The 20,584-nt window shown below is 32.4% G+C and overlaps 2 protein-coding genes across 6 annotated transcripts; both read right to left on the bottom strand.

The window, feature by feature from the left end:
* Positions 1-429: 429 nt before the first annotated feature.
* LOC124837749 (uncharacterized) lies at positions 430-1,510 on the bottom strand. Its single transcript, XM_047313210.2, has 2 exons — positions 846-1,510; positions 430-746 (listed from the first exon to the last, which is right to left on the bottom strand). Exons 1-2 carry the CDS (start codon positions 1,281-1,283, stop codon positions 675-677), a joined length of 510 nt encoding a protein of 169 aa, XP_047169166.1. The 5' UTR covers positions 1,284-1,510; the 3' UTR covers positions 430-674.
* Positions 1,511-4,111: 2,601 nt separating this feature from the next.
* Positions 4,112-13,957, bottom strand: LOC124826261 (zinc finger protein BRUTUS-like). 5 transcript variants are annotated; one of them, XM_088103030.1, is made up of 15 exons: positions 13,391-13,957; positions 12,292-12,501; positions 10,136-10,330; positions 9,268-9,623; positions 8,901-9,129; positions 8,504-8,672; positions 8,312-8,404; positions 7,163-8,215; positions 6,894-7,065; positions 6,542-6,763; positions 6,333-6,470; positions 5,359-5,593; positions 5,184-5,243; positions 4,653-4,724; positions 4,112-4,486 (listed from the first exon to the last, which is right to left on the bottom strand). In XM_088103030.1, exons 1-15 carry the CDS (start codon positions 13,670-13,672, stop codon positions 4,355-4,357), a joined length of 3,618 nt encoding a protein of 1,205 aa, XP_087959156.1. In that variant the 5' UTR covers positions 13,673-13,957; the 3' UTR covers positions 4,112-4,354. The 5 variants fall into 5 exon arrangements, with proteins under 5 accessions (XP_087959156.1, XP_087959157.1, XP_087959158.1 ...); XM_088103031.1 differs by having other exon boundaries at positions 7,163-8,206; XM_088103032.1 differs by having other exon boundaries at positions 7,163-8,206; positions 8,339-8,404.
* Positions 13,958-20,584: the final 6,627 nt, after the last annotated feature.

Genomic DNA, 20,584 nt, shown 5'->3' with positions numbered 1-20,584 from the left:
GACATCACTTCAATTAATTGGATGGTATTGTGTCTATTATCTTTACATGCACATTAATGGTGCTGACTGTGACCTGTGCTATGTTCTTAGCTTTAAATTACAGAAGATTGATAGATTTTTTTTTTTATGATGGTTAAAATATTGAAATGAGAAAGTAACAGATAGAAATACCTAGATTCGAGAATAGAAGAGAAAGTAAAGTATGCTTTCTTGCTGTTCTTTCTCAGCAAACAGAGGTTTTCTATAGCAGTTGCATCAGATTTACATCACTGCAATTAGTTCTTGAATGACAACAACTACAGCAGATATACCGAATGAATTTCACGCTATATACAAATTTTCCATAAACAACTTCTTAGTACCAAAGAGGACAAGATTACACTCTCAGATTCCAAGCAAAAAAGCGATTGAACGATTAAAACTGCTGCATCCAGTAATTCGGCTTCTACCAAATTCATAAAATAAAAGTGAACCACAGATGTTTAATCAGAAGCAGTGATAATATTAACATACAGAATGTACAAACTGCTACATCTCGGATATTCAGATGCAGAATTCCACAACATTCACTAGTATTGAATCAAGTATTCTACTAACATGGTTGATTTGGCAATTACCATCATTTATATCACAAGGTGAAAAAGTTAGAAGTTAGGAATCACCCCTAATTGGTCTCATTCGGGAACTTCAGGCACTTCGTAAGATTCTGCAGTAACCTCGGAGAGCCACAAACCAGGAAAAAGTGTCTGCAGAAACGAAACAAAACCAAGCCAAAAATTAAACAAGATTACGAGAAAGAAAGCATGAATATAGTTGATAATCCATGGGGTTAATGGTATTATTACATCCAAATTCTTCTGGATGATTCTGGGCCTCTTCTTGGGCCTCCTGGGAGGCCTGGTTCCGAGCAGGGCCCAGAAATCGTGTTCCACCTCCTCCTTCGTGAGTGAAACGGAAAACTTAGTTTTTTCTTCAATCTTCGTCGTCTTCTTCTTCTTCATCTCTTGGGTGAGGGAATTGAGCTGGTTGGTGTGATGCGGTGCCTTGCAGGCGGCTCTTCGTGTTCGCAAATTCCAGGGTTTGGAATTGGGTTCTTGGAAGATGGAAACTTTGAGGTTGTCGGCGGCGACTCTGAGATCGAGTATGAGCTTCCTGCGAACGGCGGCGATATCGTCATGATCGTCGGCGACTTTGACGCACCTGAGGAATCTCTGGTTGCCCCATTTGAGACAGGGCATGGGGAAGTTGTGGAGAGGTTTGGATCTTTCCGGGCCCATAGCCATGATCGTGGTTTTGGTGCTCGATGATCACCTTCTCCTGTACCTCGTACTCTGTTTAACGAGTAGTTGTTGTCTCAGGAAATTGGAGGCAGAGAAGCCAAATTAATATGAAACAAAAACAAAATAAAACGATGGTGGTGGCGTTCCGTTCGAGTTGGAGTTGCCAAACTGCAACTTTTCTATTCCTAACGTTGTTCTTTTATAATTTCCTAACATTCTTTTTATTGTCGCAATATTTCTTTTATTTAACTGATTTTTATTGTTTTAAAATGTAAACACTCAAGTCCCATGAGATTATATTGTTAAATGATTTTTTAATCCAATGACGCCATCTGAAATTTATCCATCAGTGTCAAACTCCACTTTCGAAGGGCCTTCTGTATAATTTTAATTTTTTTAATAATTCAAGCACAATTTACCTTAAAAAGAATTATTGATCAATAAAATAAAGACCATATAAATGTGACTAAATTATTTGAATAAAATAAACTATTGTTGCTAAACTTCTAGAATTTTTTTTCTTCATTGTTCAACAAATTATTCATAGGTGTAGACAAAAAAATCCACTTTTCGTCAATTTGATCCATTTGTTCCAATAGATTCTATTTAAAATTTATTTTTATTAAAGATTCATTTCATTTAAAATCCATTTTATTTAATCTATTATCTATATTTTATAACTCTTTTAAATTGAATATTCATTCTTTGAATCCAAATTTTTAAATATAAAAAAGTCAAAGATTAAGATGAACTAACCCAAAAAAAAAGTTGAGATGAACTAATGTGAATTGAAAGTCGAGACAAGTTGATTTAGATGCAAGATCGAGCTAAGACAATAAGACGAAAGGTCGGCCTAAACTGACGCAAACTAAAAGTCAAGATGAGTTGACCTAGATTGAAGGTCGAAATTACCCTGCTCAAGTTGAAGGTTGACATGATCTAACCATATTCAAAGGTCAAGACGGACCAAATAAATGAAGTTGACTTGAATTGGCCTGAGTCGAAGGTCGAAAGGGACCGACGCTAGCTAAAGGTCGAAAGGGACCGACGCTAGCTAAAGGTCGAAAGGAGTTGACGTCAACTGAAAGTCAAGACTGACCAACTTAGACTGAAGATCAAAATGGACTAGTTTAACCCGATGATGGTCGAAATGACACATTTGAAGGTCGACTGAGACAATCTCTTGACTGAAATTCAACTAAGTCAACATTTACCAAAATTTGACTGAATTTGATCAAATCAACCCTAACTAATAACAAAACAAGTAAAAGTCGAATTTCTATTATAAATTAAATAATGAATAAACATTATTCGTACGTGACCAATTGTACCATTCCAACATAACTTTTTTTCTTGAAACTGTTCTTCAAAATGTTGAAGAATTAGAAAAACTAAGGTATGAACATTCTTGGATCTGGGCAGCTTAAGATGAATATTGAGAGGCCTTGAATCAGAAGAATTTTGTATTTGTCTAGCTGTCACTAGGGAGACAACAAAACTACAAGAACCAAAAGAGGATATAATGCATTTCATTGCGTCTTCATGCGTAGTTGTCTATATATAACTAAATGTTTTTATTTTCCTTTACAGATATTTTCAGCTTAAAAATATGTATTCAACTACGAAGGAAAAAAAAGATACTCTAACTTCTTTTTCTCACTTCTAGTCGCATAGACGAATTCAGATATTGTGATGTAAAAATACATTTTAAACAAAAACGCAAACTTGATAGATGGAGTCTTGACATCGATCATAAGGTTTTCTTTCGCAATCCATTACTTATTGTACTAGCCAGAAGATATAAACTAAAATCAGAACATTAAATTAGCTTTTAAAAAATTATCAATAAGTTATTTATTTAATATTTTTTTATCATTAGCTTAGAACTAATGAAGTAATAATTAAAATAACTGTTTCTCTAGAACAAAAAGTTGGGACAAAACCGCCCAAAATTTTTAGGGTTTTTAAAAAATAGGGGATACAATAAGTAAAATTAATTTGTGAGCTAAAAATTTTCATAAAAGTAAAAGTTTAAGCTTAAAAAATACAAGGAAAAAGTTGACTGCTTATTAGTGATATATATATATATATATATATATATATATATATATATATATATATATATATATATATATATATATATATATATATTGATTTATCTGATTTTATAACTGATTAATATCAATAGCTTCCTGCACTCTATCAAGTGTTGAAAATGTTCTGAAACATATTTTTCAGAACATATTTTGGAAATAAACTTTTCAGAATGTATATAATATTTTTCGAAATAAAATTTTCAAACTCCTCCTACGTCATGCAGTGATTCTCACAATCAAACACCAAAACTTGAGCTGATCTTATTTTTAAAAATAAAGTTCTAAATTATTTATGATTATTATTATTTTGGTAAATATCTAATTAAAGAAATAAACAAAAAAAATGAATAATTATAAAATTGAATCTCCATATTAGCACATAACTCTCGGCAACCCTATTTATTATTTGTTATTTACTATAATCTATAAAAAGCTACAAATTGATTTGATATACTTTACTCCTACTTCTCTCTCTCAATCTCTCTCTCTCTTTTCAATTATCACTTCCGAAATTGTTAGATTTCCACAAATGGGACTGGATGATATAGCAGAAAATATAACAGAACAAAAAGGTAGGAATATTACTCTGGTGAGAATATCATTTGAGCTTGCATACGATGAACTCGCATCAGTCAGAAGCCACCTCTAGCCAGTAGCTGGGAATTTGGAGATAAATTACTCAGCGTGATCGCGGTGAAGTCAGGGTGCACTTAAACGAAGATAAAGAAATGAATATGGACAGCAACAATATCCCTTGCAGAAACAAAAAGTTAGGAAGAAACTTGATCTGTACACAATTGCTATAGAACTGATTAGGGGCTTCTGTTTATACTAATAAAGAGGTCACTAAATTCGTCATGCGTCCGCATTATATATACGACGAAAAAAATAAGAGGGCTCCTAGTTGTGGCAAAATTTGAATTCCTATTTTGCTATGAAGTATTTACAAACTATCTACCTCCCATCAAAAGAAGCACACTAAGAGCAGCTGGAGTTTGACGTCTCACACTTGATAACCCGGGTATTGTAAGAGCCACAAAATTCACATTTGTGGTACAACCAGTGGAAGCGTGAAGAGCCCTTTCGATCGCAGTCATGGCAGAGTATGTCCTGCATTTTGTTATTACATAACAGGCTCAACAGACAATCATCTTACAAATTCTTTGCTCGTCAACTAAAATGCCAAAATTCTTTTTCTTTTTCCATAAAATCCACATTAGCTTCCGAAAGGAACTGCGTGAAGAGTAAAATGCAAGACACACAAAAAAGTATTCACCTGACAGCGTTCCCTGTACTCTTCAGGAAGCTCCTCAGCAGCCAATAGGGCATCAAGCATACCAAAGTAAACCTAGGTAGGTAAAGAAAAAATAAGTATACCGAGTACCTCTTTAAGAACTACAATTGATTAGACACAAATTTTCTAATTATATCCCTCATTTTTTCAACGATTTTTTATTATCAAAAGGAAGCTTACACTCTTTACTTATCTTAAATTCCTAATCTATAAGCAGGAACAATGTACCAAAAATTAGTTAAAGATCAGTAAACATATACCATTGAAGTTTTAATTTTTCCAAACTTTTACATTTAACTGAAATATATGAAAGACTCAACTTGAGAACTCACAAGTACATGTTCGAAAGATACTAGAACATTATTAAACTGTGGCCCTGTTTGGTTTTCCTTTCATTACTTTTGTGCATCTATAATTTTTTTCTTTTTTTTTTTTTTATGGGGAATAATAAAGGTGGAGAATAAGGCTTAGTTGAGTGTAAAAGAAAAGATTAATGGAAGAAAATTATCTTACCGCCATATCTCCCAATGACTTGCTGCAGATTGGACAAGTGTAGTGACTGCAAGTGTATGCCTAACGTAATATACCAAAATATTAGATTAAACCCACAACCCTTGAGAATATGTTACCACCCCCTGGTTTGGGGATAGCATTGAAACCTAAAACCGAAAACAGCTGTGAAATAGACCTGGAAGCAAGCAGAATGCATATAGTGGCCGCAAGGTAGAGCTCTGACCGTAGCACTTGAAGTGAACAAGTCATCGCAACAAATTGGACAGTTCATTTCTAAACCTTTCTCGAGACATTTATGAGATGTTGACTTAATCCCCAAGCAACAATTGCATTTCATGCAATGAAAATAATCGATCCCAAGCCCTTGTCCAACACGGCATAAATTGCAAAATGGGCAATGATATACGTTCCTGAAAATAGTAAAATACGATGGTGTAAATACGAAAATATCGTATAGCTTCACTTTAGGATAACGTTATTTTTCTTTCCTTTCCTTATAATATGGAATTGGATCATTACTTTTGCTATTCCTTATAAATAAAGAATCATGAGTGTGATCATAACAAAGAATCCCTGGAAATCTTTTATATGGTTTTAGATGATCAGTGTTTGATTCCCTCGACAAATTTTTCATCTTTTTCCTGGAATCATGCGTAAACAGCACTGCTCCTCTCTCTGCCAGTGTTTGGCAGCCTTCCCAATCATCTTTCACCAACGCCAAACCCTGACCATTGTAGCCCAACTCCAGCAAACCCACAATAGACCTTGCTTCAAGCACTCCCCCTCTATGAGACATTTATTGATAAAACATTCATATAGACAGACTAAATTTTAACTATATATTGTTTTGAGCGGTACAGATTTGTCCAGCTCAAGCATCAATAGTTTGAATTGATACATTTCAAAAGAATCAGATATTATTCCAACTCTTTTAAAGAAGTTGATTTTGCCCCAAGATAATATTGAACATGCATTTGGTTCTATAGTCAATAGATGTCCTATTTTTCCCGAGACTAAAAGTTGAATTAGTTTACAGAATAATTGTCTCCAACAAATCGGTAACACCTACCCCACCCACCACCACACGGGAAAAGGAAGGTAATAGCAGTTTTAATACCATATTTAGGATTCCAACGAACAAAAAGATACCTTTCATCATCAAAAAATTTGCATATATTGCAATAGTACTTCGCCATCGAAAATCCATTACATGAAGGTGTCATGCACATAGGCCCGATAGGCTGTATATTCAGGCAGCGCATACACATCATTTCCAATGTTGCTTTTCTGTAATGATCAAGCAGATGATTAGAACTAAACACTATTATAAAACACAAGAAATCCCATGAGAAATTTACCTATCCATCGTGTGATCACTGACATTGTCATGACAAAATCTGCAAGTAAATAACTTGCCACAACATTCAGCCCGAAGCTTGCAATTTCTCTTATAGTGATCACACCCAAATACAAGTTTCTCTGGGTCTCGAAATGATGGTGAGAGTCCTACTATTTCTACACTGTTAGATGATCCTTCCGAAAGTGCTTTAGGTGATTGCTGCTGGGCAGCTATCCATCGACTAGTCAAAGGCAAAAACCCAATCAACGGTTGGAGTTTGATGTCAATGAAGGCTAAAGCACTATCGGACAAATAAACAGAAAATGTTGGTCCTGTAAAAGAACACTAAAGGTATGATCATTGGAACCAACCTTGTCAATAGATTCTGCACAAGATATGCCTTTCTCCTTGGATCAAGTGTTGAGTCTCGATATACCTTCCGGATCTCTGACTCAAGTTCATTCTGATTCATTCGAAATATGTCTTTCCAACCTGGCTTGAACATCGGATCATTGTGGCCCAAGCTTTCTCGACCTTCAGCACCTAGGGAAAAAACAAGTTAATAACACATTATGATATTAAATATCAGAATCCACAATTTCCACAAAAAGATGAAAGAAACAAAAATCACATTAAATACCTCTCGGAGAAGTGCTATGATCTGATGCTTCTTCCTGTGCTATAGACACTGGACTCTCTTTCCAGCATTCACTAAGCCATTCATTGAACATAGTGTTCTTTGTTGCTTGTTTCCATGTATCCATCATTCTGTTCTGTTCATCCTGAGTAAGGGCAGATGTTACCCATGGTAACATTGATTGGAGAACTTCAGCACCCGTCGTTCCAATTATCCGACCCACTATCTTGTCTTGTTCTTCCACAGTAAAATGTCTCCCAAACAATGGCCACAGTTCACATTCTTCTCTGAAGAGATGCTGATCAAGGGTCACTCTTATGGATTTGCACATCCCCTGAAGCTTAGTAGCAAGTTCATTATATTTTTTTATGACATCACTAGTATTATTGCCATCAGAGGTTTCAAAATTACTTTCACTTAAACTCTCAGCCATGTGGGTCATCTGCAAGGATTCATGAATGACAGAAAACTCTGAAAGAACACAGGAAATGTCTTCAAACAATTTTTCTTCCTGCTTATGGTCTAGCATGTATGAATGACTCACATTATGAAGCGCCTCTTTGGATTCCAAAGCTGGAAATACTATATCATCTTCAGCATTACTATGAGCTCTATATAAACCCCACAAGAGTCGAAATCTTCCATTAAATTGCCGAATAATTGTCTCATCACCATCTCGCAGCTTTCCTGATTCAACATCAAGATACTCCAAGTCTTTGCGTATGGCTTTATGGAATTTAAAGATTGTATCAATTGGTCTTTGTGTCCATCCCACATTGCAAGACCCTCTCTCTGTTTCCCATACGAACAGACTGGAATTAATAGATGGGGCAAAAGAGCTGAAAGACAAGGAGCGTAAGGACTTGGCTGTAGAGAGAGAGCTCAACCCTAAATTGTTACTATTTACTCCCAAACCTGGCACACAACAAGACCGTGGACTACAACATTGTTTCTCAATGCTTTCAGTCTCCGAAGTTTCTGGCAAATCTTCATTTTTGTGCAACTTCAACATGTTTCGTTTGACTTCTCTTTTGTTCTCTCCTGATTCTGTTAATACTGAGCAATGTCTATTAGATAATGTAGATGAACAAGCACAGGATAGTGGATCAATGTATTCTTCAATGTCAGAAAGTTTATGTGCAGGACAGCAACCTGATGCACCTGAAGACAAACACTGACCTCCACTACGAGCCTTGCAACCCCATCCACAGAAGAGTGTAACTAGAGCAGAATCTGTTGCTGGAGCTGAAACAGATTAAGAAGTTGTCAAATATAGATTAAACAAATAAAATTATCAGAGATATAATTATTTTAAGGTCGCAATTGAAGAGACATAGGACCTACCTGCCAACTGCATATTTCTCTGAAACATCTTTGCTTCATCTTCAGTAAAAGATCCTACCAACCATGGCAGGACACGCTCAATTAATTTCAAAGGCATCATACATAAGCTTTGATACAAAAGTTCACATTGCCTTCTAAAGCTAAAGTGCTTTCTTGCCAGAGGAAGAACCTACACATGAGAGGGATGAAGAACACTTTAATAGATTAACAGATTAACAGAGAGCTTAATAAAAAATTCCTTATAAAGAACTTTGGATTTATCAACTTCTACATATATGGCATTGAAATCCCAGCAATAGATTAATTACTCTCATTGCAATTAACAATGCATTTGCATCTCACACTCTTATCTCACAGTAGTAACTCAAAGATTATCACATGACCAATGGTGAATCACCTGAACTTCTTCATTGTGGAAATGCCTCTGTATGGTTTCCATTATATGATCAGCATGTGTGCATAACTTGGAGTAAAATTCAACATCTGAATTGGATGATGCTCCTTCACTTTGAATATTTTCAATCAAACTTCGGAAGTCATTAAATTGGCTTTCTTCTTCAGCATGCTCCTGAAAGAAAGAAAACTCTCCATCGACCGCCGGAAAAATAACCTTGTCCTCAGCAATACTACATTTATGAAAAAAGTAAATAGTCAATATTTCAGATAATAGAGTTTCCCTTAAGATAAATTATCAAACTGCTTACAGAAGAAAGGTATGGTACTCGCAAAAGACAAACATTGATCAAACTAAATCAATCTGATACCTGTGAAATATGCAAACATCGGCTATGAATTGAAATCTTTCATTAAAAGCAGACAGATTTGTAAAATCTCCAGAGTGTTGTATCTTTCTGGCCTCCACTGCTATCTCACTTAACTCTTTTTTTATTGCATTATGCCAAAGTAATATTTCATCTATAGGATGTGCTCCAGTTGTATCAGAAACGTCTATCATAGATCCAGAATATTTCCTTTTTCCACATGTTGTAGATTCACAGGCACAGTTTACTTTCTCAACCTGATTGGGTAATGACCTAGAACTGCATAAAACTTGAGAATGATCTACACAACTTTCAACTGAGTTAGCCCTATCTCTCCCTTCCATCCAGGTGAAAACAACCTTCAATAAGCAAGAATATGATAATATATAATACAGTTACATGTCAAATGAACTTAAATAATAGAACTGGACCAGAATATGAGAAACGAGTAATGTTTATTCCAAACAAACAATCTCTGCAATAGTGTCAATGTGGAACAGAACAGAGATGGACAACACAATTATTTGTGAAATAAAGATTTGAGAGACCTGGTCTCTTCTCTCTTTTTCTCAGAAACAATTCATGCACCTCCATTCCTCTCCCTAACTGCTTTATAGCTTCTCTCTGTATTGTAACCAACCAAAGAGTTACAACAAATATTCCATTATTTCTATAAATGATAGCTTCTGCTATTTTGATAAATATCAGATTAAACCACTATTTCCCTTAACTCCCTCTCTTATTCTTCTTAGTGGAGAAGCTCCTTATTGACCGTCAGTAATAATGAATGGCATCATCATCATCAATGCATAAAAAAACACTGGCAAATAAAAGGAAATAACAATGTTCTATTAGCATTTGAAAACCATACCTTTTGAAGAAGCTTCTCCTGTGGCACTATCTTGATTAAGCAATTTCGCAAATCCTGAGATTCATCAGGTGATATAGATGTTGAAAGCCACGGTAGAAAATCGACCATCATATTCACAGGAATACTGCACAGGAACTGCCAAACTAAGGATGCCTGTTCCTCCAGAGAAAACTTCTCGATAAGCAGAGGAAATACCTGATATCACACCACAAACCAAAAAATAAAATGTCAGACACATCCCAAGTAAATAAGATTGTTTGGCAACTTAAACTACATGACCATGACAAAATGTTACTCTAAGAATCTCCTTTTGGACACCAGCTAAAAAACAGATTTCTGTATTGTGAAAACTTCCTTGAAGGGAACAAGCAGTGGAACTTGATCATATGTTATCTAGCTAGTATATCAACCCATTAATAAAAAATGCTTCTCAGTACATATGAACCCCATTAATAAATAAAACGAAATAACACATAAACTAAAAGCTTTCAAGTACACATTAAACCATTAATTGATCACAAAAATAAATAATTTCCTCCATATCATTTCTACATGCAATTGGAACTGTGTGAAACTCTTCTGCAATGCTATCTTTAGTTCAATTTTAGTAGCAATTTGTACCCAAAGTACTCATTTACCAGGATGATAAAATTAGTGTCCAAAGTCTAAATAACTAGCATAATTTACAACTAAATTCCTAAAAAAGTAAAAGGACAGTTTTCTTTTCACATTTTGGTTATTTCTTAAACATAATTATGCTCACGTTTCTAAAGATCAATTTCCGCATATACAAGATTGACTTGTCTTCTAGGCATCTTTATAATGGTCAGCTAACTGTCTCGTGCCCCCATCAGGACAAATTTGTGGGCTGCATTTTGGTTTGTTCTTCTAGTTCAATATAAGGGGGTGTTTGTCAACCTCCTAAAACCAGATAATTAGGTACCATAGACAAGTTCAGAAATATTAAGTGTTTACTTGGTACTCCATTGAAACAAACTAGTTATTAATTGAAGGTTTTTTTAAAGTCAATACGGGTTTAAAAGAAACCCAACCAAAACTTGATTTCTTGATTTCCAAATTAATCAGTTTTTATTTAAATCGAAGTTTTATACTCCCACCACCTTTTTCTCTTCCCACTAAAACTGAAATTAAAAGAAAACTCACCAAGATTTACCAAACAATTCTATTCAATGTTCTCATCCCTAAGTAGGAAGGGTCCAAGATATCTAACCAGCACAACACATGGTAATGATCGAAATTTTAACCTCCAGCACATAACTCCACTCTTTTTGAACCTGCTCACCATAACCCCGTCTACTCCTATCATACCAGGAAAAACTCCAGTTCCAAGGCCTTTCTATGTAAACGAAATTTATTATTCACTTTGTCTTGACTCATCACCCTGGACAGTATCATCCAAAACAAGTATGTATGAGGCACTGGTTCTTAGAGTATAAGATAAATCTATATACTCTTCCATTCTTGTTCATAATAAAGTTTCTTTTCAATAAATTAAACAAAAAATCTTCAATTTCAGTTTATTTTAAACAACATTTTATGACATCTAACTTTTCGTTCATTAAATCCTGAACAACTTAATTGGCAAAATTTCTTCTTTGGCTTTTTGACTAAGGGGGAAAAAGCCAAAAACAATTGTTTCAAAAGTTCATATAGAAACACTTTGCCTGCTGCAATAATTTATAATTTAGATAAAATGATAATTTCACACATATAAAAGTCTAATCGACTTAATTCATCATTCCATGGCATACACTTGACTGCTCTATTTGAATCGCTAGACAAAGCCACATGATCGTGCTAAAAGTGCTCAACAAGAATACTTCACCCATCAAGTGAGCCAGCGGAAGGACTTCGTAAACATCACAAATATAACTTTTCTAGTCATACAGTTGCACTTCATTAGCCCCTTTGGCACTTCCAATAGTAAATATTAACAGTTCTTTTTCACAGATGGAGCATTCTTTAGTCTCCAAACTCTTAGTATTTATCTTCTCTTCATCTTTGAAAATTTCTGCTTTTGCAATAATAATAATAGTAATCCTATCTCGTAGAGAGGAAATACCATTTCTTTCTAGTTATCTCATTGGACGAATCCAAGCAGAATACAAGGTAAGAGATGTTAAATAAACTTATACCTGCTCCTCTTCCTTTGCCATATGTTGACTAACTGACGTCTGCAAAGCTCCTGTGCAGGAAGCTAACTCTCTTGGAAAAGTTTCATCACTATTGATGGAAGAATTTAAAAGCTCAAATAGATGATCAAAAAGGTTGTTTTCACCCTTGTGTTCGAGAGAATATGTCTGTGCTACATTCTTCACACGTATATCTAAAGCTGGAAATATCACCTACATTCCAGAATATATTTCCCTCAGAAAGTTTGAAGCATAGAAAAAGATAAGGAGTGATAAAGCCAAATTAATAAGATAATGCTTTTGAGAGAGTGGGAAAGATGCACATCCCAAGCATAACTCAAACATCATAAAAGAAAAGGCAGTCGTCAAATTTATCAAGAAACCAGTAGGGAGCTCTGATATTTTGAAATTTGAAAAAAACTTCCCATCTAAATATACATTACTAATTTATTAACTTACTAGCTTATAAAAGCATAATTTAGTGATGAACTAAATTAGTATCAGCATCAGTATTCAATCTGATTTTTTTCTTTTTCTGCTACATAGCATTCAATCAGTTTTGTTGCGGACAGACAAGTGAACAATCTTGCAATAGCACAAATAAGTAGGTTTTTACTTAGTCTCCCATGCACGTTACACAAACATGTGGTTTAAAAACAGATGATAACCAAAAAGATTAGAAAACATAGCAGCCATTGAGGATATCATACCCAACTCTTCAATTCTAAAAATTTTCTACCGCACCTGGATATAAACAGAATACTAGAGAAGATGAAAAAACATGTTTAGCCAGTAAATCAAATTATACTGTACATAAAAAAAATCAAAAGGAGAGAAGCAAATTCTCCGAAACGATTCTAGAAATCATTCCGGTTGGACTATGCTCAAACCAGTAACCAAATATGAAAGTTTGACCTAAATTAACCAAGAGGAGATGACTAAAGGAATTGAAAAAAAGAGTGGCATTTCGTTCGTCATTGAAAATGCAAGAAACTATAAAATCTTCAGTCACGAGACCGTTTCTCTCGCCAAGGGAAATTAGGTTACACAATCTAACAAGGAGCGAACTCCGAAAACATAAAGATGAACAAAAGATTAACACCTCGTCTTCAGCATTGGAGTGGTGCCTGTACATGGAGCTGAGGAAATGGTAGCGCTCGGAGAGCGGTTTAATGTCGGAGCGGTTGCCGGTGGCGAATGCCAAGGCCAATCTGTGAAGCGCCTCAAGCTCATTCCGAATTGCTTTGTGAAAAAACAAGAAAATCAAAATCGGCGACTCCGTTTTCGAGCACTTCAAGTCGTCCTTGAGAGCCGAGGCGGAGTCTACCTTGTTGACGGAACTCGAGAGCACCGCCACTCCTCCTCCGTCCAACGGCGTTGCCATGCTGCGGTTTCTGTAGCCCAACTTTCTTGGACTTTCTTTTCGATTTTTTCTTCCTTTCTTATTTTTCGAAAAAGTTAAAATTGTGTCTAAGTGGTTGAACACTTTATCAGCTTATTGTTTGTTTGCACAAAATCAGTGAGTGATGTGCGTTTGGTTATCCGGTGGCATGGACGGTTCTAGAAAGAAAAATGGTTGAAGAAAGAGAGAGAATTTCTGTGTTAAATCTCTTTTGTCGATATGTTCTTGTGAAGCGAAGAAGGAAGACGAGATTGGTTTCGCTACTACGCCCATAAGAAAGAGAACTTACGAGCGCCAGAGCCAGAGAGGACCAATTTCACCATTTGGGTCCATGCCACGTGGCTACATGTGCCACGTTGGATGACTATGTCAATTTCTGGTAACTCAGTATAGTTTCTTCTCTTTTTATGTTTTCACCTCTTCAAGAATAGTCTTTTCTTTTTCTTTTAAAGGTAATGTATATATCATAAAAATAAGTAAAATAAGATTAAATCATTTTAAATTGTAGTACACAATTTATTTTTTATACTTTAAATTTATAAATATTTGTGTACTACAATTTATAAATCATAATCTCTATTAGTTTTTCCATAACTAGTGAGTAATAATAAATTATCCTTTCACATAAGTTACCTGTTGGATAGTGCTTATAGTAATCTGACACTAAGTGTGTACAAAACTAGCTTTTATTCTCCTTTCAGTATTAAAAAGCCAAATGTGCAATTAAAATATGGAAGTAACATAAAACATAGGAATGACCTATGCTTAATTTTAGGTTAATTTTTATTGTCACCATAAATAGCCTAAATCCAAAAATAAAAATCTTAAGTTATTTCACATATAACATAAGCTTGTGGAATTAATATTAGTGATTTTACATTTTCTTTGTTGGTCACTTGTTCAAAGTGTCTGAAAGCTGGATTTTTGCTATGAAATTTATTTGAAAAAGAAAATATGAGGGACATTTCAGAACTATTTCCGTCTTGATCCAAAACATTGGGTGGAAATAAATCGATACACGACAACAATTACCTAACAAATGTGAAAAATCACTGTTAAATGATTTTTTAATTATAAATTATAAATATACATATACAATTCTGAGTACCAACAGTAGAATGTGGTAAATAATTATTAAATCATGTGTATGTAATATTTTTTAATCTGGAAAAATTAAACATATGTAAGAAAATTTTGGATAAGACCCAAACAACCTACCTACCAACTACAATGTATTCATTGACAAATGTAATAAAAGTGAAGTATATGTGTACAGTGTTTTTATAAATTCTTATTTTTCACTCTCATATTTAATTACATATCATTACTGATACAGTTGTCAATGTAAAAAAAAGTATTTTCTATATGTTAGCATGTAATAACATATTATAATACATATATCAAATAAAAGTATTTAATTCAAACTTAACTAAAATTTTCAAATTATATTTAGCTTTTGATCTAAATTAAAATTGATTTAATTATGTTTTAAAAACTTTATAAACTTTTAATTGAATTTATAATAAAATTTTATAATTTATTGAGTACTTAATAAATATATATTTTTATTTAAACTTTTGTTGATATTTTTTTTTTGTTAACTTAGTGATATAATAGTTAAGTAGTATTATTATGTTAATTTGCTGAATTGTCTTTATATGTAATATTATTATTTTAAAAATTTATAATTTAATAAATTTATAGATCATAAATTATAAATATATAATTTATAAAATTTTAAAATATTAAAAGTACATAATGAAAAGTTAACAACTATATTCAACTGAAAACTTGAAACTTATTAAGTACTTTATAAACCATAAAAATTTATTAGAAAATCAATATGAAAAGTTTTTAAATTTATCAGGAAATTTAAAGATAATTTAAACAAATACAGTCAACACCTTTTATATTTCCATGTGTATACATTCAAAGTAAGCACAAAAGAATAAAGGAACGTGATGACTCATGAGTTCCAAATAGGGTATAAAGAAACAGATGAATATTCAAGAATATTTGTTTATATCACCGAAAATGACAATAAAATAAAAGAAATCTTAGTATAAACAGAGTTAATTATTATTTTAGTAAGTGAAAGTCATAATCAAGGTGTTAGTTTGAGAAAAACCCTAGAAACAGGAGTAAGACAATGATTTCACAAATTATGTTTATATTTCAGTTTTGTTTTAAAAATAGACACTGTTGGTTGAGATGATGCGGATTAAATTTTAATATGGTATTATCCCTTCATATAAAATATATTAAAATATCATAAACAGTGAAGAGGGAAGTATATATTGTTTACTTGTTAAGCATTTATTATTTTACATACATGGAAATAAATTTTGTAAATGTATATATACAAATATTAAAAATAATTCTTTTAATAGTTTTGACTTTCAATTATGATATATCCTGTTAGGAGATAAAAAAAATTAAAAGTCTTGGTTTTGGATAAGATGTTATTGTGCAAATCTTCTAACTTTCCTTGTTTGACCCGTAATGCCTTTATCAGTTTAGTTTTATTTTTCAACCGTTGATATTGGAAAGCAATCGCACAAGAGTGTTGGTACTTTTTTATGTTTATAGAAAATATTGGAGAAGCTTTATAATGTGGTTACTTTGTTATTATATAAATAAATAACTGTAACTCCATTATAGTTATCAATATCTATGTCAGTGTTTTTAAATTTCAGTTAGTAATTGAATAAGAGGTATTGATTTTTCGTTAATTAGTTTAACCATCATTAAAATTGTTTAACTAGTAGTAATTAAATTTGTATTTTTTAATAAATTAAATTCACACATGTGACTGTTGATAAAAACTTTTTTCACAACAGTTTTGAACTCTATTTTACATTCAAAATTTTATCTTTTTATGATGATTTTGGAATTATCATCAAAGTCACTTTCTATTATTATATAAAATTAGTAAAATATGACCATAGTTTACTTTCTATGACAGTAAAATATTTATAAGATAAACAAATTGTTATATTTGTTATAATATTTAGATATATAGTCTTATTTATCTTATAATTTAAATTTGGTTTGGTATGTTGATGATAAAATTTAGACTACCATAATTTTCTTATTTATCTTATATTTGTCTTTTTTTATTGTTTAATTGGGATATTATTACTTTGGTTTAATCCTTTTCGACATCCCTATTTATGTACGAATGTCTCAATTGGGTCCTCGTTTTCTAAAGTGTATCAAAATGGTCCTTAATTTTGAAAATTGATATCAATTGAGTCCTTTCCGTTAGGTTGGCTGGACGGCGTTAAAAAAATTGATGAGTGGATGCTGAGATGACGAACGAACGCTCGTCCACCAGCGAACAAACGCTCGTCCATCAGCGAACGAACGCTCGTCGACCACCAAACGAACAGTCGTCCAGTGTGAAACAAACGGTCGTCCAGCAGTAAGAGGTCGACGAGCGTTCGTTCTCTGGTGGAGGAGCGTTCGTTCTCTGGTGGAGGAGCGTTCGTTCGCTCGTGGACGAGCGTTCGTTCGTCATCTCAGCATCCACTCATCAATTTTGTTAACGCCGTCCAGCCAACTTAAACTCAATTGATATCAATTTTCAAAATTAAGGACCATTTTGATACACTTTAAAAAACGAGAACCCAATTGAGACATTCGTACATAAATAGGGATGTCGAAAAGGATTAAACCTATTACTTTTTAAAAATTGTTATTAATTAAATAATTTGAAAATTAAAAAGTAATTTTCAGATCGTAATTCAAAAATTAATAAAATCTAATTTTTGAATTGTAATCCGATAATTATTTAGTTTCATATTATATAATTTAAAAGTGAATTTTGACTTTTAATAGTATATTTTGAAATTCTTTGCAAGAGATTGTAAATCCAAGAAAGGTAAAAGATGAAAAAAAAATAATGGAGGTGTGGGAAGAAAGAGCCACTCTTGAAATAAAGTCTGTTTGCTACATATTTATTCAACATGATTCCAATCCAATTTTAAAATAATAATTTATTAATTTATGACTAACAATTTAGTCATAAAACTTTGTTTATATAGTGTTCAAAATGATATTATATGCTTTTAAAATGGTAATTATTTTTTAATTTGTTCATTTTTGTTGACGGGATCTAAACCGTTAAGATTTTTCATTAGAATGATTTTCATTTTTTTACTTGGTTGTCACATCATCTAAAGTTGAGAATATTAAGAATAGGATGAAATTGTATGACAGTCACATATTTATTAATGACTCTAAAAGACATTGTGATGTTAATGATTAGAAAAAATAACTAAACTGAACAAAAATTAAAACCAATTTAAATATAAAAAAAGTTGAAAATCATTTTAAACTAAACTGACAAAACAGAAAACAAATAAATATCAAGGCTACTAATGAAACAATATTTTTTCCTAAAAGACATATAATGTTGCATATGAGTAGCCAACGCGAGCCTCCTCACATACCCGTGATTTATTTCATCCTTATAAGCATTTTTACAGCCACACGCCATGTCATGATTTAGATATTTCTTTTCGTGATTTTGGTATCATCTCCTGTTCTAGATCGAAACACGTTCTTTCTATATATGAACTTTTTCGATATCTTCTTTACATAACTGATTCCAAATTATGTTATTCCAAGTGATCGACATCGTCTCAGTAATAAACAGTATACATACAGTTACAACTATATTTTATCTATTTCCCACTTTTAATTCTCAAAAAAACAATTAAATTTCTTGATTTTTTCTTTACTCAGACTGTGTAAGGTATAAGTAAGCAAAACCAAAAAAAGAAAAGAAAAAAAAGGCAAAGCAGTCGTATATGCAAGGAAATGGAAAGATAAACGTAACTGTCATCTTTATTGATACATGTGCTAGACACAGGTATGACACATTAAAATATTGACATGTCCTTATACTCAAATGAATCCACTATGGTTAGTTTCCACTCTTTTAGTTTTAATCCCACTTTAGTTGGAGATTCCTTATCCATTCCTTCAATAATCAATCCCTAACTCTGTAACTTTACCAGTATATACTAACATAAAATAGTAATAATAATGCACACATTCTTCATGTCATTTTCATTCTAAACTTTCTACCACCATCTCAGTATCTATATATGCCCTTTTGTTTTAATATCAAATGGTCACTCCACTCAACAACAAATATTGAATCTAATGAAATTCCCAGCCTGCATTTCTCTCATATAATAAGTTCGTGCTTTAAAATATTCAAATTCTATGGCCTGAACCAGAACCTGAAGGCTCCACTGAATAAAGCAGATAGGAAATTGTTATGCAATCACAAAAATTCTTGCAGACAATTATGATCTGAAGAATGAAAACCGAGGGTCGATCTTATTGAGTTTTGAAGACTGAATTAGATCAGAATGAGATCAAATCGATGAGTTGTTCAGATGTTATTCTAGGAATATCCAAAATAAGGTGTATGTTTTGGAGTTCACAAGTGGAATGGTAATGATTATGTTGTTTCAATTTAAACTTATAGTTTTATAATTAATATCAACTAGGGGCATGAATTTTGTCGTTATAGTAATTTTGTTCTCTCTAATTATTAAAATTGTTAAAGTTTGCAGTCATTTTTGTGATGAAATAATAATTTACTTTGAAACTAAATTTTACGGATATTTTGACAACGAACTGATAAAATAAAATAATAGACCTAACAAACAATTAATTTTAGAATAAAATATGTTTTTGGTTTTTAAGTGAAAAATTAGAATTAGTTTATTTTTGAAATTTTCGTTTAACTAAATTTTCATAAGTTTATTTAACATTTCATAATAACATTGAGTTATATATATATATATTATTAAACACATTTTTTTTCGATGTTTGTTAAAAAATGCATTTAAAATTTTAAATAAATTTAACAATATGGTTATAACGACTAAATTTATATATTTTTAAAAATAAAAGACTAAATTAATCCAAAATTTTAAATAAAAACTAATTTTAATTTTCATTTAAAGTTAGAAAATAAAAATATATATTTAACTCTAAATTTTATTACCATAGTCTTTAATTCATAACTATAATAAAAAAATTTATAACTATTTATATTATAAATTAATCTTATTTTTAGTTGAGACTTACTATATTTTATAAAAAAATTTCAATAAAAAGTTTAGAATCATGGAATTGAATAACATGAAAGGAAAGCTAACTTTAGAGAAAGTGTATCTATCATAAATTAATATTATTTATTGAATGGCCAAAATACATGAAAAGGTGTTTTGTTTTATGAGTGATGGATACTATAGCTAGTATGTGATTTAACCTCACTTGTGTGAGCTAAAGTGAGGCCACACACACCCTTTTTGTTTCACAAAGTAAAGTAGGTGTTATCAAGTTCGGAGGACTGAAATATCCATTGCAGCGTGGGCTGCTTTAACATATGGACATTTGATTGGTGAAAAAAAGTTAGAAAGTGAGAAAAAACAAACACAAGTGCTTACATATCTTATCAGCCAAACCTAACGAGGTCGAATCATTTCTTCAATAAGTTACTTCATTATTCCACTTTACATCAATAAAGGAATTAAAAAGAACAAAACAACTGTGTTTACGTAAGATCTTATAACCTTTCAGTTTCGACCATTTCTTCCAGCACTTCCATATATTTCTTTCTGCAACCCCCTCGTAAAAGAAATATACAGGGGGTGCAAAGAGCAGGTATTTTAGTTTTTAATTTTTGTTAGTAAGTGAGTGCAATTAGTAATAATGAGAGTGCATGAAGAAAAAACCTTTATAAAAGTGTTATAAGCCGAGTTTCTAGGTCTCGGCAGATTTTGATATGGGCCTCTATGGTTTAGCTTTAGGCCCAAGATTTGAGCCCATTCGGAGTCCTCTCCTTCCTCCGGCAGCAAGATCGGTTTG

The sequence above is a fragment of the Vigna umbellata genome, chromosome 1 (assembly GCF_029865625.1).
Source record: "Vigna umbellata cultivar VRB3 chromosome 1, Vumbellata_1.0, whole genome shotgun sequence".
NCBI lineage: Eukaryota > Viridiplantae > Streptophyta > Magnoliopsida > Fabales > Fabaceae > Vigna > Vigna umbellata.
The sequence above is the reverse complement of the archived record's forward strand: the minus strand, read 5'-3'. Positions and strand labels throughout refer to the sequence as shown.